The following is a 16486-nucleotide window of genomic DNA, read 5'->3' as shown; positions in this document are numbered from 1 at the left end:
TACACAATATACACGTCGTCATCAGATGTAATGGCAAGAGAATATATTGTATATTGTGTTGAAACGTTACGTGCCCAACCTTAATAAAGAGTGTGTTATATTCCATAATATTGTCTTGTGTTTTTGTTATATGTGCTCCTCGCTTCTATATGTCGTTCAAATCTTATAGTTAAAAATGAGACTAAATTGTCACTGGCATAAAAAATGGAAATGGAACGATATACTGATCAAAATTTTGATTTGTGGTCCAAGGAGAGTACGATTGCCACAAAGTTATTACTTGTCTTGACTCTAAATGAAAAGTGTTTCACTGCTTTCACATCCCACTTTTAATTTATTTTTGACGTTATTAGAAAAGGAGACACAAGAACTGTCCTTACCAAACTAGCAAGTTTAGAGCTTTTCATCTGTTGTGTCATCTGTAGAGAATCTGCTACTTGTGTGTATGCCCCTTTATGCTGTTCGAAATCACTGTGATACGAAATCTAATCATCGATAAAACATAACGTTATTAATTATTATTGGTATTTTAATAATGTTGATAAATTTAATATAAAAACATGATGTATCACAATTTTCTTTCAAATAATGGCAAGATATATTTAGTAAATATTTAAATTAGTAACTATATTATTTGTGTTATTACTATTTACTCTTTATTATGATTAATGTTAATTTTATTATTTATAGTTTTCAGAAAAATGCTTCATGATTCAGCCTATAATTCATCATTACAAAAATTCTCAAAAGAAAAAACACAAAATGTTTCTTTCACTTACTATTTTCAATCAGAAGTCATTCAAATTTCTGTTTTTTTATTTAAATTCAGCATGCATCTTCAGCATTTGGGTTGCATGCCGACATGCATAGCTCTTCCTTTATTCAAACTTTGCAAAACTTCAATTTGTCTGTGAGTGCTATTATTTTTCTCTTTCATAATAAACAAAACATCAATATCTTTTTTTCTTGAAGAACATGAATAGCCTCTTTATTTTTCCTTGTATCAAAGTTTTTTATAAACTTGCATGCACATAGACAATTTTAAATAATTTAACTATTAAAGGGAGAAAACTCTTAATCAATATCAGAGCTTTAAGACTATTTAATAATTTTCAACAACATGCATCACTGACAGGGGGAAACAGGATTGAATGAACCACATTAAGACAAAAGGCATGGGTTACTATCAGCTATGAACCTAGAAACATAGAAATCAGAAATATGAGATTAGCTAAAAATACTATTTCGGCACTAACTAGGAAGTTTCATGGGAATTATGGTCACATTAGCCTCTCCATCAATACATCTATTACCTCTCCTAAACATAGTATGTTATCTAAACATATAGTGTTACCAATCGATGAAACTTTTTTCATGCTAGGCACAACAGAGCGGGTGAGGTTTTAGGGGTTGCACCCACTGTACCGTAGGGAATAATTGAACCCACCTAATTGCCTAGCAGAGGACAATTCAACTTGGTAAGTTAGAGGTAGCTTAGTCTCCCAAACTTTAAAAAGCCTAAGCTTAATAAGCATTAGAATTCATGTATGAACCATAATCTAAAACTAATCTTTATCTCACTAATTAGGTGAATCCATACCATGAATATATTTCATTCTTTGAGTCTTGTAAAGGAATTTAAAAGAGGTTTTCTCGCATTTCAATGTGCCTTATGGACACTTAGGGCTTGTAATAATACCATTTTGATTTCCTGCCCAACCTCTGTGACTCAACCATAACAAGATTAGGTTTAAAAAAGATGGAATATCTACTTGAGACTAACTCTAATGGCATTTAAAACCAAGATTCATGACTTTGCCTCTCTAATTTCAAAAATCTAAGCTGAATAAACATTAGAAATCTCATGTATGTTATGTATCCTGATCTTAATTTAAAATTACAATTCAGTCTCCCAACTAGTCAGAAAGCATAGCTCAAGCTACCTTTAAAACTTTCAAGAATTAACTTCTGACTTTTAGCCTGTCTACAATTTAATATAGCGTAGGATTATAATCTCAATTATTGACAAAATTGTTACTATATTTGACCATTCTAATTTCCTGTCAAATGTCTTTGATTATTAAATTCCTGGAATAACTCGAGGTTACCATGGAATATCTACTTCAGATGAACTCTATTAGCAAGTTGAAACTAAGAATAATAGTAAAAACATCAGAAATAGTGTAGGATTGGGAGAAAGTTGATTCATGCTGATAGAATTCATCTACAATTCATCAACTTGGCATTAAAACATGTTTTTACACTGACTCTAGTGTTGATACACATACGACCTTCAGTCAAGGTCAACTATGTCTGTATGTTTTATTATATTATATGAGTATTACAGTAACTAGGTTGTGATAAGTTTACTCCTACTTGCAATCATAATTACTCCTTAGATCGAAGTTAAAAGAAATAACTTAAGGTTGACATAATTTTCGTCTGCAATAATGAAAATATGGACATGGTTAGGATCAACTTATAGAGTTGTATGAAAGGGAAATGACTACCCCTCTACTGTATTATGGTACCATGTGGGACACAGAGACATTTTAGAATAACTGGTAATGTCTTGGTGGACTCATTAATGGTTTAGCTTTGTATCGCTACCAAAAGTCATGCTATGTTGCTTTTGTCAAGGTAAAAATTTGCAAAAACCAGCGCTCCGAAAATTGGATCAGAGCAACTCCCATAAAATGTGACCTTTTGTGTCTGACCCTAACCATGCCAAAATCACATCTATATATCACCTCCGAGGAATTGGTAGGCCAATATTTGTCAGTCAAAAGAGGGGAGGGGATGATGCATGACCAGAACAATTTTCCTATTTTCCCTCGCCCCTCACAGGGAAACAGTCTTTAACAATACATACGGGAGGATCATAAGAGGGAGGATTGATCAAGAATACAAAAGATCTACTTGTATCCCACCACCGAAGACCTGGTCTCTTTGAAATACTTGAAAGTAAATTCATTACATGTGGGAAAGGTGCTTAAGATTATAATAGTAAATAACTTGGAAGGATGGCTGGCCGGCTAGAGTTATAATAATGGTAAATAACTCGGAAGGATGGCTGGCCGGCTAGAGTTATAATAATGGTAAATAACTTGAAGGATGGCTGACGGCTAGAGTTAGAAACCAAACTTTTCAATGTCACTAAGGTTATAATAATGTCAAATAACTTGAGGATGGCTGGCCAGCTAGAGTTATAATACTGTATAATAGAGTTATTGATGTAATAATGAAGGGTGTGGTTGTGTATTATAATTTCTCAAGGTCACTGTTGACTCATTACCTTTTATAACCTGCCAAATTTTAATATCTTTATTTACGGTTCACAGATTTTAATAGAAATGGGTGAAACTTTGTGACTAGACAATGTTGTCTTTAATATCTTATTGACTTGAGATTATCTCATGCTCCCAAATTGTGTTTCGGATACACAATCTTCATCAGGACAGCAAATAGAGGGGAAAGTTTGATTTAAGCACAGTAATTGAACAGTATCTGAAATATATTGACTAATGGTAATCTGATGTTTGTTGGATACACAATCTTCAGCAAGAGAAGAAGAACTTGGAAACAAAGTGATCAAGACACAGTATTCGAACAGTATTTTATGTATAATGACCATAGCCAGTCTCCTGCTCTCAACATTCAATTCCAATTTACAAAAGTCTTATCAGGACAGGATATTAACTTTGTAATATACAACTTTATGATAAATCAAATATTCAAACAATATGATGTATATCTATGTTGATTCACATGAAACATATTGGAAATTAATGCAGATATTTGTCAAAATCATCACAAGATATTGAAAAGCAAAGAAGTGTAAAAAGGCTCAAATTTGCCGAGAAACATTCTGCATACTTCGTAGCTCTAAACAACATGCATCAAACAAGCTCACTGATTGGTTAATATTATTAAAGTTAGTACCGCACTGGCATTTTTCTGGTTATTAGAATGTCGAACAAATTCAGGGTTATCTGCTGAAATTGTATATTTTGTTTTTGATTTTTCAAAATCACTGTGGTATTCTCTCTGAAAGTAAAATTTCATCTTAAAACTTCTGAAAAATAAGATTGAAAATTGGAAATCTATAAATTGTTTGGTACAATTTAAATCCCAGTGTAAACTTTACAACCAAATAACAATGTTTAGTAACACATTGTATAACAATAACTCAGCAAATATAACTTTGTATTATTAAACATAAAGTATTACGGAAAAAAATGCTGAAAATGCATAGTGGTGGGATACTTGTCGAACTTATGAAAGTTGCAAAATGAAAAGGGTAAGGCTGCCCATGTATATGTTTTTTGTGGGGGTCTTCACCATGCTAACTAGGAACTATCAGGGTTTTTTTTTTGACTTCTTGATCCTGTAACAAATACCCTATTAGACACAGTGTATAAATGTTCATCTATCTTATTCCCTCTAAAATGATGTCTAAAGAATTTCTTATGTTTCAAAAATGCTGAAAAAAAGGAAATAGCTGTCAAGACTAATGATTTACAAATTCACAAAAGATTTAAAATCTGACTAGTAGGATGAAAGGTAGATCTGGTGCCAGACAGAGAGACATTTTCTATCAAACAGGAAAATAAAAACAGGATAGGCTTTGACAGGAAATTCTCTGGAGTTTAATTTCAACCAGATGCCAGACTGCTGGTATATTTAAATCATTAATACAGCAATAGTACAATGTGTTAGTCTATTTCTGAACTATATGTGTTAAAGAAGCAATGAAAATTGTTCAAGTATTTTCACTGAGTCCTGTACTTTTATAATTCATGAGGAAACAGTTTTAAAGATTCCATCTTTTATATTGCTTTTGAAGGTAACTTAATCAGGGTTTAAAAAAGTTTTCATTCAGGTATTCAAGCACAAAAATAGAAAGAAAAAAAAATATCAGAGGCAAATTTGCATCCTCGTACCAAAAAAGGCTTGAAAAGGAAAAAAATCACACAAAAATTCTTCATTTATATAAAATTTCTTCAATTCAAGAAATTTTCTAAAAAAACAAAAAATCAAACTCTTCAAAAACTCTGAAATACAAAATAACTAAAAGTCTAAAAGACAAACAGAAACAGAATAAGAGTTGAAATACCAGACTAGAGTTCAGCTGATTCTGTTTGTGTCTCAATATTTCAGGATTGTCTGCTAGACACATATAAGCTCCTTTAGATCTCTCAAAATCACCATGGTACTGTACCTACAGGTAAAAAACTTGTTACTATCAGAGGTGAGACAACTAGGGGAAGGGTGTAATCCTGTGCCTTGTCAATTGTTGCTACTCTATTTAAATTTCAAACTGTTTCTAGATAGTTGTGCAGTCTGGGCCTTGGTTTATTCTACCTACAGGTGAAAAGCCTGTTACTATCACAGGTGAGACAAATAGGTCATGGGGGTAGTGCTGTGTATTGCCGATCATCATACAACACAATGGCCACCAAACACTGAAAGTTTTAGGGATTAGATTCTTTTTAAGCTGAATTTTCAATCTCAAGAGTGGGTGATTTGAAAATATAGTTTTTCTCTTTGACAACCTATAACTGGTTGGAACACCAACTTAGAATCCAATCTAAAGTGTTGATAGAGCAGTAATGATGGAGTATATTTAAATTAGAGAATAACCCAAGAGTAAGGTATTCATTAAGGACCTACATTGAAATATAAACACTAGTAATTATACAACAGGTGATGGAGGCTAGTTCACACCTCAATAGTCAGTTTAACTCTCAGATTATAACCTTCTACCACGCTAAAAATATCTTAAATACTTGATAAAAATAACTATTTCAAGATTGGAAATTACTGTTTAATCAGTACAATTATTTAGAAAGATTAACTTTAACCATAATGTGGTAAAAATAGAATAGATGGCAAAGCAGGTCTGTAACAGCATCAAATGTTAGATACTTTTTGATCAGAAATACACTTCTCTGAAAATTGAACAGCTCGATTATTCCCTTCAAGTTCTAATATAGCATATAGAGTCAATATTTCTATGAGTGCATCCCTTGAATGATGTATATCGATGAGGGACCACAGAAGGTTTAATTTCAGGCCAGCCTCAATTCTGAGTTGGGAGGATTGGGGTATGGAGGAGGAGGAGGCAGTATAAAAAAGCAAAGGGACCAGCTGAAATTTAGCATCCTGTATCCTTTAGCTCTATAACATATTCTTCAAGTTCTAAAAGCTTTAATATGTAAATATATTAGGATGTAATATTGATGATAACCTTTCATAACTTCTAGTAAACTATTTATTAATATTACTGAATAATATACAGGGTGGTGCAAGATATTTCATACTATTAATATAGTTTAATTTTTATAGTTTTTTTTAACAGCTGATAAAGCTCAATCAATCTTAACTTTTTCTTGGTGGCACATCTACATGGGAAGAATTAAGGCTGGCCAAGCTTCATCTTCACAATGTCAAGCTATTAAAAATGTTGTCTTATACCTTGTCTGCAACCAACATCTTTCTTGTATCACTGAATTCAGTGATTTGATTGGATTGTATGCCAACCAAAACATCCAATCAGGGCCCTCGAAGAAAGACTGTACACATTATGTAAATCGACTTCTGTCAAGGCATCTTATTGGCTGTGTTAGCTAGTGTACAATCCAATCAAATCACTGCATTTACACACTTCCATGATACAAGAAAGGTGGCTTATGAAGTCAAATGAAATGAAATGAATGGAGTTTTACGTCCTACTCGCTTATGAAGTCAAGGTATAAGACACAGTTTGTAATAGCTTGACATTGTAAAGATGGCCCTTTACTCTAGATTTTCTTTCACTTTAAATAGAGATCGAATCGCCCCCCTTTGACAATACTGTGACCCGCCACTATATATATTTTGATATGATCAGTGTGTTGAATTGTAATTTTGATAAGTATATATCAGTTTTCTGTTTGTAATTTGAGCAGTTTGTTGTTTGAATATAAACTGTATATAAATTAACCTAGCTCTGTATAAAACAATGTATAGAAAGAATACAGCTGATGTTAATTTTACACCAGACAACTTCATATTCCGTGTTTCTATATACATTACTATATTATTATAGTACATCAGACTCGCATGATAATAGTCAATTAATAGGTGAAAATAGTTTAGTTAAAATATATTCAGAGCTTGTTGGAAACATCCTTACTTTCATATTATTGACTTCAATATTAAGGTTTCTTATTGGTTGATATTACTGTAAAGATGATTCTGAATAATCAGATTTCTAGTTTATTGCCTTGTAACATCTTAACTTTTAATATTATCAACAATTTGATTAATTTGATCTGTTGATATTGCTAGCTTGTAGTCAGAAACATCATAATTTTAAGATAATCGGTAACTTGGAAGCTTCACATGACCTCATATGTTGGATATGTCAAAGAAACTGTGGTCATGGGCTCTAATTGCAGTGATCATGTGAAAGAGATAGGTATTTTGCAAGCACGAACCTTCCCACAGCAAAAGTCTTTCTGTGAAATTCAAAACTTCATTTTGTCTGTCTGTATAATCTTAGAAGTAACCTTAAATTTCTAAGTTATGACAATTTCGTATTAAGCAGAAATATGTTAAAACATTCAGCATGAATTTGTCAACTGAACACATTATTACATTCATATGAAATTTGGTCTGGTTGTATTATTTAAGTGGGTCACTATGAATTTCTAACTTAAAACAGGAAGCTTGGGTTTTTTTAAACCTGACCTGATTTTTTAATTCTAAACAATTCTACTTCTCTTTTCTCTAATTATCATAAATTTTAATTAATTATTTTATTCTTTTCAGGATGGGCGGCAGTCTCATATTTCTTTTTTCAACTGGCATACGATTTATATACTTATAAATAAGTGCAATATGATTAAAATATAGTTCTTGATGAAACTTAACCTTGCAACAGATCGGAATGGATGTAGGCCAAGGGAAGCTATGAAGTCCTCCTTCAATCTCATTTTCATAATTTAAACTAACTCTTAAATAAGCAATAAATATCAACTCTCTTTTTAATTTATCTTTAACCTTCAAAGTAAGGAGAGTTCCTACTCCCACTCTCTTTCACAATGGCTTACAAGGAATAACATTAGTCCCACTTCCAATTTACAATCAATCTATTTCCATGCATATTAAAGGGTTATTTCTGTTTACTGTACTCTGTAAATTATACTCCTGGAAACTGTAGAAGCATCAATCATGATCAACAAGTGCCAATTATTACTCAATTTATAAGATGCAGGTTAGACAACACATACCATGCAATCATTCAGATATAAAGTATACTGGTATACTGTAAAAATAAACCAATAAGGCTGATATACAAGTCTTAATATTATTCTAAGAACAAAATCCATCTCTTGGACAAAATCAAGAAAATAAAATAGAGTCTTGAGAGTAAAATATATCTGAAGGTGAAATATAAAGTCTACATCGCTTGGAGATAAAAAAAAATTGGAAGGTTAACGACTAAAGGGGACTAAGGCTGGGTTGAAGGGATGTGGGGCCACAATTACTTTGAGGCAAGGGAACCAGGAAATTCTTATATTCATGGTGACGTCTAAAGGGGACTAAATCAGGGCTTGAGGGATGAGGGGTCACAAATAATTCCGAGCACTGTATACAACAAATCACAAGACGTTTCAAAAACCTTTTCTGTTCATGGTGACGTCTAAAAGGGACTAAGACTGGGTTTCAGGGATGAGGGGTCACAAATATTTCCAGGTATAAACAAATCACGAGACACGTTTCAAGGTTCAAGGTCACTCCTTGGTTAATTTTGTTGATGATATAAAATTCTGAGAAAAGCTGAAAGCTGGTTGTAAAATCGAGAGCTGAAAGATAATCTATATTAGACATGTGTTTTGTTGTTGTGTATGTAAGGTGTAAATCCATACCATTTTTAAACCATGGGTTTTTAGCCTTTTTTTGTCAGATTGAAACCAACTTATTGGGCAGTAGCGAATATTAAGGCAAGGATTTATAGTGTATTGTTAGATATCAACTAGAAATAGTTAATAAAGTATATTATAATAAAACTTACATTACTCTGTATTTTGGTATTCTCTGCTATTCTTCTCATTTCAGGTGTTTCAGCCACTGCGGTATGTTTTGTTGTAGGATAATGACTGGAAGAAAATTATTGAAATTGATCATGTTGCTTGTTTAAAAAGCACTGGAACATATTTAGTAATTGATGAGGGCTTATCTTATGTTACTCAGATATGAAATTCTCATCAGGGCCCTGGGATAACAGAACTAAAGGCATATATGAGAGAAGATTATCCTAGGGCACAAAGAGTTTAAACTCATATCATGCTGCCAATGCACATTTCAGGCATAAAAGCCTCATCATGAGCTAGATTTAATAAGCAACGAGCAGAAGATTATTCGAGGGTACAAAGACTCTAAATACATATCTTAGAGATTTTGGTTCCAACACATGTTTCAGATATAAAAGAATAATCAGGACAGGTAGTTTGGAAATAAAGGTGAACATTCTAATACAGAACTGAAGTGTATGAGCTTACTTTCTCAATAAACAGGATTAGGATTTCCTTAAGTGGCATTTAATAATTGAGGTATGAAATATGAACACAATTTTATGGATAAAAATTACTGTAATAAATAACTAGCGATGTTTCTACGATGATACTGTTCTGTTATTTTGTATCATTGATTGATAAAGACGAAAGTATCATCGTCAAAACATCACGTTATTTTTCGTTAAAGTAATTGTTATCCATATAATTGTGTTGATGTAGGATTAGGATAAGATTTTAAGTTAAAATTTAAATATTTCAGAACTTACGTAGTACAATAGGGACGTTTATTATAACCTTTATAATTTTTCATATTTAACGTCATTCCACAAACATCACACTTAAAACAAAATTTATGCCACACCTGAAATAGAAACAAGAAATAATCTTTACAATGAAATCATTTTTCTACTTTTATAGACTAGCAAACAAGACCTATCGCCACCATAATGAGCTTTGAGACATCGGTTAGGGTAAAGTGATACCAAGATTACCAAATTTGGTACCATATTGAAAAAAAAAAATACAATTACCAATTCAACATCATCCATCAGCATTTAAGTTTGACCACAAATCTAGGAAGACCTAGCTGTAGGATATACAGCAACATACAGATAGAGCCAATGGTTGGAGGTTACTACAGATTATGGATGACTTCATAAAGGGATGTAACTCTATCTTTGATTAACCAATTCTACTCTAAACCAGCAACATTTTCCGCTAGTCATGCCGACAATTTTAGATGGGAAGTCTAATTAAAATTAGACCAAACTTCTGTTGCTCTTAGCTATTATTTTTTTAATGGCCTCTTCAATTAGGGTCTATAGGCGTCTTGAACATTCGTCCCAATATTTTAACCAATCAAATTCCTTCACTCCCTCACAAAATCACAGCGCGGGAGAGGGCAAAAATTTGATTGGTTAAAGCAGGGGTCATCAGGATAGGTCAAAAGGTTATTGGGTTAAATGTTCATGAGGCAGGTCCTAACACTCTAACTGTGAGTGTAACTGTAGTGGCTATATTGAAAATAAAAGCTTATAAAAACAGAATGAAAGTTTAGTGTTTGTGTGCATTGAAAGCACTGGCCAAGGCCACAGAATGTTAGGATGTATTGTTTGGTCTAATTTTAATTGGACAGTTTAGATGGGTTTCATTGTATTGTATATTGTAAGCTCCAGAAAGTACAGAGAAATCTTTGTGCATGTTTCTGATTATGTTTTATCCAGACAATGTTAAGAATTTACTGTAGTATGTAAGATAATAGGCCAGAAAGATGTAAATAAATAATGAATAAACATCTACAAATAAGTTACATTTCTACTCTAAACCTTCAACCAAAATACTTTCTTTGTTTTATATTCATGGGCCTTGTATTCACAAAGTTTAACTTAGGTACTAGTAGATAAAATCCAGATTTGAAGACATACAGCAATTTGATTGGTTAGTAAATTTAAAACCTATTTTAATTATCGACCAACCAGATGACCAGAACACGAAAATCATCTTTATTAAAGACTTTATGAAACTGGTCTCCTGAGACTTAAACCTTAATCTTAGTTGTAAATATAGAAGTTGAATTATCTGAAAACAGGGTCCTTTATTCACTTCAGGATTATCAGCATTAACAAGGTCTGGACACAGGTCAGAGTAGATTTTACATGTATCGAGCATTGAAATCAATCTCCATGAACAACTAATACGAATACTAATGTACTAATCAAATGTAGAGAAAATACGGTACTTAAATCAAACCTTTTTTTAATTCTTTAAAGTTATGTTTTTGTCAGTGGGGCAGGCATTGCACATAGTTACTGTTATGTTTATCTCATGGGGAGACAATGCCATGCAGTGTGTAATAAGGTACACAAGTTTGGACTAACAGTTACAGAAAATTTTGAAATATTGAATGATAAAATAAAACAATATCCAAGTAAGAATCAGGTTAGGCTGAGTGGGTGTAATTAAATCACGTTACATTTTAATTGATAATTAACGACACGTCTCCTCGTTAAAATTCATCACTTTATTAATTACTTTTATATCAACTCGATTCATTCCTTCATATTTTGTGCATCTATTTGCAATATAAAATACTTTGGTGTGAATAAATTCTGCACGATTAGCAATATTACAGCAGACTTGTCCACTTGGCAACCCTTTCAGAAAATCTACAATGATAATTGATTTCTATCTGCTAGGCCTCAGCATTTCTTTTGGAGAGTCCACATACCTTATAATGCTTATTCAGTATTTAGGGTTTGTCAACTCGATATCCATTACAGAGAGTCCACACAGCGAATAATGTTTATTCGGTATTTAGGTTTGTCAACACGATATCCATTACAGAAAGTCCACATAGCTAATAATGATAATGTTTATTCGGTATTTAGGTTTGTCAACTCAGCATCCCTTTCAGAGAGTCTACATAGCTAATAATGTTTTTATTCGGCATTTAGGTTTGTCAACTCAGCATCCCTTTCAGAGAGTCTACATAGCTAATAATGTTTTTATTCGGCATTTAGGTTTGTCAACTCAGCATCCCTTTCAGAGAGTCTACATAGCTAATAATGTTTTTATTCGGCATTTAGGTTTGTCAACTCAGCATCCCTTTCAGAGAGTCTACATAGCTAATAATGTTTTTATTCGGTATTTAGGTTTGTCAACTCAGTATTGACAGAGAGTCCATTATTTGCTTAATGAGTGCATATTAGTTCATTTGTTTATTCGGTATATTATAGCATTTAGTATTAATAGAAGATAGTATAGAAATTATTCTCTGGTATCAGAACCTATATCTGTGTTTTCTTTATTGAGCCAAATAGGTATTGGCTGAGCAGAACACAAATGAAACTTCGTGCCAGTCCTAGTTCATTACTTTCATGTAAGAAATGTTTCTTGGAGCAGATCAGTTATTATCTACATTTACACCAATTTATTGAGTCTATTTTAAGAACTGTTTTGAGAACACCTAATCGAGACTCCAGAATTGTAGTGGTTAAATGACAACAAATTCATCCTTTCTGATCCGAGGGCCTTTAGGAGAACTGTTTCGAGACCACCTCTGCTAAGATGGGCCAGAATCAGAAAGCTTGGCTATGACATTTTACACAAATTCATCCGTTCCGCTTTAAGAATCTGCCTGAGAATAAAATAATATAGTAATATAAAAGGATTATTATCTGAGTTGATCTAGTGTTCATCAATCATTATAATAGGTCTGTACTATATAATCATCAGGTCATACAATTTTATTTCATTGATAATCTCTATCTATTATAGATCTCAATACCTTTTATTACTGATTTATGTTTCACTATGGTATAGTCTTATTCAATTCACAAGGTCATCATTAATGCTAATATTTTGAAGGTGATTATGAAGGAAAAGCTAAAGAAATGAAATAAGCCTGCTTTTTTCTCTTATAGCATAATATATATGTTTTTGTTTATTATGCCATTTGAATGAACATAATATCAATGTCAGTCACTTCGACAGACGCGAAATCAAGCGGAAATCTCAATCTCTGCCAGGAATCAAAACATTGACCTTCAGCTACCCATGCACAGATCTAACTTTTTTATTCAAACTGCTGCATTACTGCCGGGGAGACAAGTTACTACTTCTTATGGATCAATGATTATACAGTAAACACCATGGTCGAAAAGTAGGTCAATTCAAAAATTAGATCACATATCATAATAACAATATAAGTTCACAGTAAAAAATATAACAACAAGAAGATGGTTGAGTGATTTAGTTCTCGTGATGACTATAAAACATGTTTACATGGATCAACTTAGTTATAACCATAAAAAACAATAATCCATGCTAGAAATGATATGGACGTTTCACATTGTAATTTTTGGTGTTTGATTTGGCCAGTATAGAGACAGAAAATAACTTGAAGTGCACAATGAAAGATAAGCTTATCCTACAAGCCCGTGGCCTTAATTTACTCTTTTTGATTTTCAAATGTCAAGGGATCTTGACAAAGAATGAAGGACACAGGCCTAGGGCTGGGAAAAATGATCGAAATACTTGATTATCGTCACTAGGAATTTATCATTTTGATTATCGTTTAACAAATTTCATAATCGATTATATCAAAGTTATATTTTCTCCACTGTACCCTCTAACAAGTAGTAATCTCTTCCACATATTCTCCCTTCAGCACTATAATAAACAATCAAAGCAAGAATATACTTCTATGACGCAAAGATCATGAAATTAAGAATTTTGGCTTTTAGTATTTACAGGGTTTCTTAATTGAATTATTTCTATTATTAATCGATTATTGATCAGTAGTCTGCCATTGATAATCGATCTCAATTTGGTAATCAATACCCAGTCCTACACAGGGCTCAGTTGATTATCTCATCCAAACAACTAGATGCTTTTTCCATGTCAGCTCCTTTGACACTGACAGGAACTAGGTTAAAAATCAGAAGGTATCAACTCCACATATGATCTGGTTGGCAAGCAAACATCTAACTCACTGAGCTACGACAGCCCCCTCGTAATATAGAGGTAAACATAGATATATATATATTGTACTCTATCAATACAAACACTGATACTAGATAAACTTATATTATATATCTCTATATCTTTCTACAAGTTCAGGTGAACCTAACATATTCATATCTAAGGCAAGTGGTTTGGCATCAAAAAGACAAAATCTTCAGCGTTTATTCAAAGAGATACTAACATAGTTGTTGAAATTACTTTAGCAGTTGATAAATTTTTTTACATAACTATTACATACGGATAGGTGATTTTCAAACAGGACAATTAACACAGGACAGGCAAATCATGATACAGGCACCCTCTCACATGATAAAGGTTGTTTTAATCGTTTGATTAATGGTGTAGTTTAAAGATGTAGAAAGATTTGATGAACTAGTCGGAATGCCCAATTTCAAAATAATTTTATTACCTTATCTAAACATCTAAATTCTCCGGATGGATATACCATTTTTTTACAATTTGCACACTTGCTGTTCATCTTGCTGACAACTCACTAACTTTAAGGTACTGTAAACTTTAATACATAAATCTTGAGAATATAACCTTATATATCGCGTTAGCTCCACCAAGAATGAGACTTGTTTTTAAATTTGATCAAGTTCAACAGTGTTTGGCCTTGATTTGGCCTTGATTTAGCCTTGGTTACACATTGTGTAGAGTAGAAAAACATGGAAAAAATGGTAGTACATTAGCTTACGCTGTGGCTTGTTTACGAAATCTTAATTATTCTGCTGTATGATTTCATGCGTAGAGTAGTAAACAATATTGTTTAAATCAAAGAAGAAAGTTTATGATCTATTATGACTTCCACTATTCAAGGGGTGATTTAGAATGATATTAGAATTGAAAGTGGTATATTAAATTATTTTACAACCCAATAGATATAGAACCTGTTTTATCAACCAGTCCCTAATCTAGATCTTATCTTTTATATCTTACTATACCTTTCTCTAGCCGTAAATATCAAATCTATATAAAACAGTGCTGGGTGCACTCATTGTATCATGACATAAATCGATTTTGTGCTTTACTTTTTCTACACCTGAGTGGGCAAATGAAATAAACTTAATGTTCTACTTTTTTTCACCTGATTGGGTAGATAAAATAAACTTTTGTTTGTATTTTGCGCTTACTCATTTATGCAAAGATCTTACGAATTTACAATACAATACGATACAAAACAATACAAGTGTGAAATAAAGACAATATTGTCAAGATAGTACAATCAGTTATTCTCAATTTCAAAGAAACTTTAACAGAATGCTATCCAGATTATTTTAAGAATTCAATCTGTTATAAATAACTCAGTTAAAATCAATTTGTGAAGTCAAAGGAAATTTAACAGAGTTTTATTCAAGATATTTTAAGAATTCTGTCTGGTCTGTGACCAGTGATCTTGTTTCTATCAAGGTATTCACAAGTGTAGGTGTTTCAGGTTAAAGTAACAGTGTATGAGTATTTGCTTCTCAGTATATTCCAGGAATTCTGTCTGGTCTGTGACCAGGGTTCTTGTTTCACAGTTCACAGTAAAACCTAGTGTAGGTGGTTAAAGTAAATCTATCTGAATATAAACATGGCCTCTAGCCAACAGTTTATCATCTTACTCAGATATACTGATACAAATATCATAACATACATTATCATTACTATCATATTCACCGATTTCTCCTACTAGTGTTTTTACACGACTGTAAATAGTGTGCCTGCTACTACTATACACCTTTTCGAGCCTCTTCAAAATTTGGATGAAACGCGGAAGTGCTAAATATCTTTGCTGAACTATACTCAAATCAATTAGTGATTTCACCCTATGATACAGAATTAGAAGAAGCAGTTTGATAAATCAAGGTGGTGTTTAACTGGTTAAATTATTTTCACCCTGCCTTTCACAAAGATGGTTCTTATCATGAAACGTGCCAAGGTGCATTTTAATGAAACTTGATTGTTATATCAAATTGCAGTCTGATTCATTATCATTATACAGTATTAATTATAATATATTGTGTCAGTTGGACCCCAGCTGCTCTCATTACAATACAGTAATATAAAATAGTTATCAATACCTGGATCTGCAATAATATGACACAATTTATAGAATAGTTATCAACATACATTCAGTCATCAATAAATATTCATTAGATTGTTTACAAACTACAATCCCTATAGAGTAATATCATTCCCAGCCTAGAGACTTGCATGGGTCAAGTTAGTCTCAGTAAATTTGTCATCTTATAAAACAAAATCTGTTTACTCATTGATTTTGTCACTTTGTTAACTCATTGACTTATGACATAGAAAGGTCGTTTTTTCTAATGTTTATGTTGTCAGCTTTAAGACTAATGACTGTAGGATGGGTGAATTCAAATTGAGAAATGTCCGCTTGTGATGACACCCTGTCA

The 16486-nt window shown here is 32.4% G+C and overlaps 1 protein-coding gene across 1 annotated transcript in view; it reads right to left on the bottom strand.

Moving 5' to 3' along the window:
- Nucleotides 1-16486, bottom strand: part of LOTGIDRAFT_128533 (hypothetical protein) — a gene marked incomplete at both ends in the record, with an annotated part of 33452 nt that overhangs the window by 15482 nt on the left and 1484 nt on the right. The window contains 2 exons of the mRNA XM_009064260.1: nucleotides 9062-9146; nucleotides 9830-9924. Coding sequence (XP_009062508.1) covers nucleotides 9062-9146; nucleotides 9830-9924 — 180 coding nt within the window. The remainder of the gene's footprint in view (nucleotides 1-9061; nucleotides 9147-9829; nucleotides 9925-16486) is intronic.

Source organism: Lottia gigantea (assembly GCF_000327385.1).
Source record: "Lottia gigantea unplaced genomic scaffold LOTGIsca_61, whole genome shotgun sequence".
NCBI classification, from domain to species: domain Eukaryota; kingdom Metazoa; phylum Mollusca; class Gastropoda; family Lottiidae; genus Lottia; species Lottia gigantea.
Note: the sequence above shows the minus strand (reverse complement) of the source record. Positions and strands in the feature narration are given on the sequence as shown.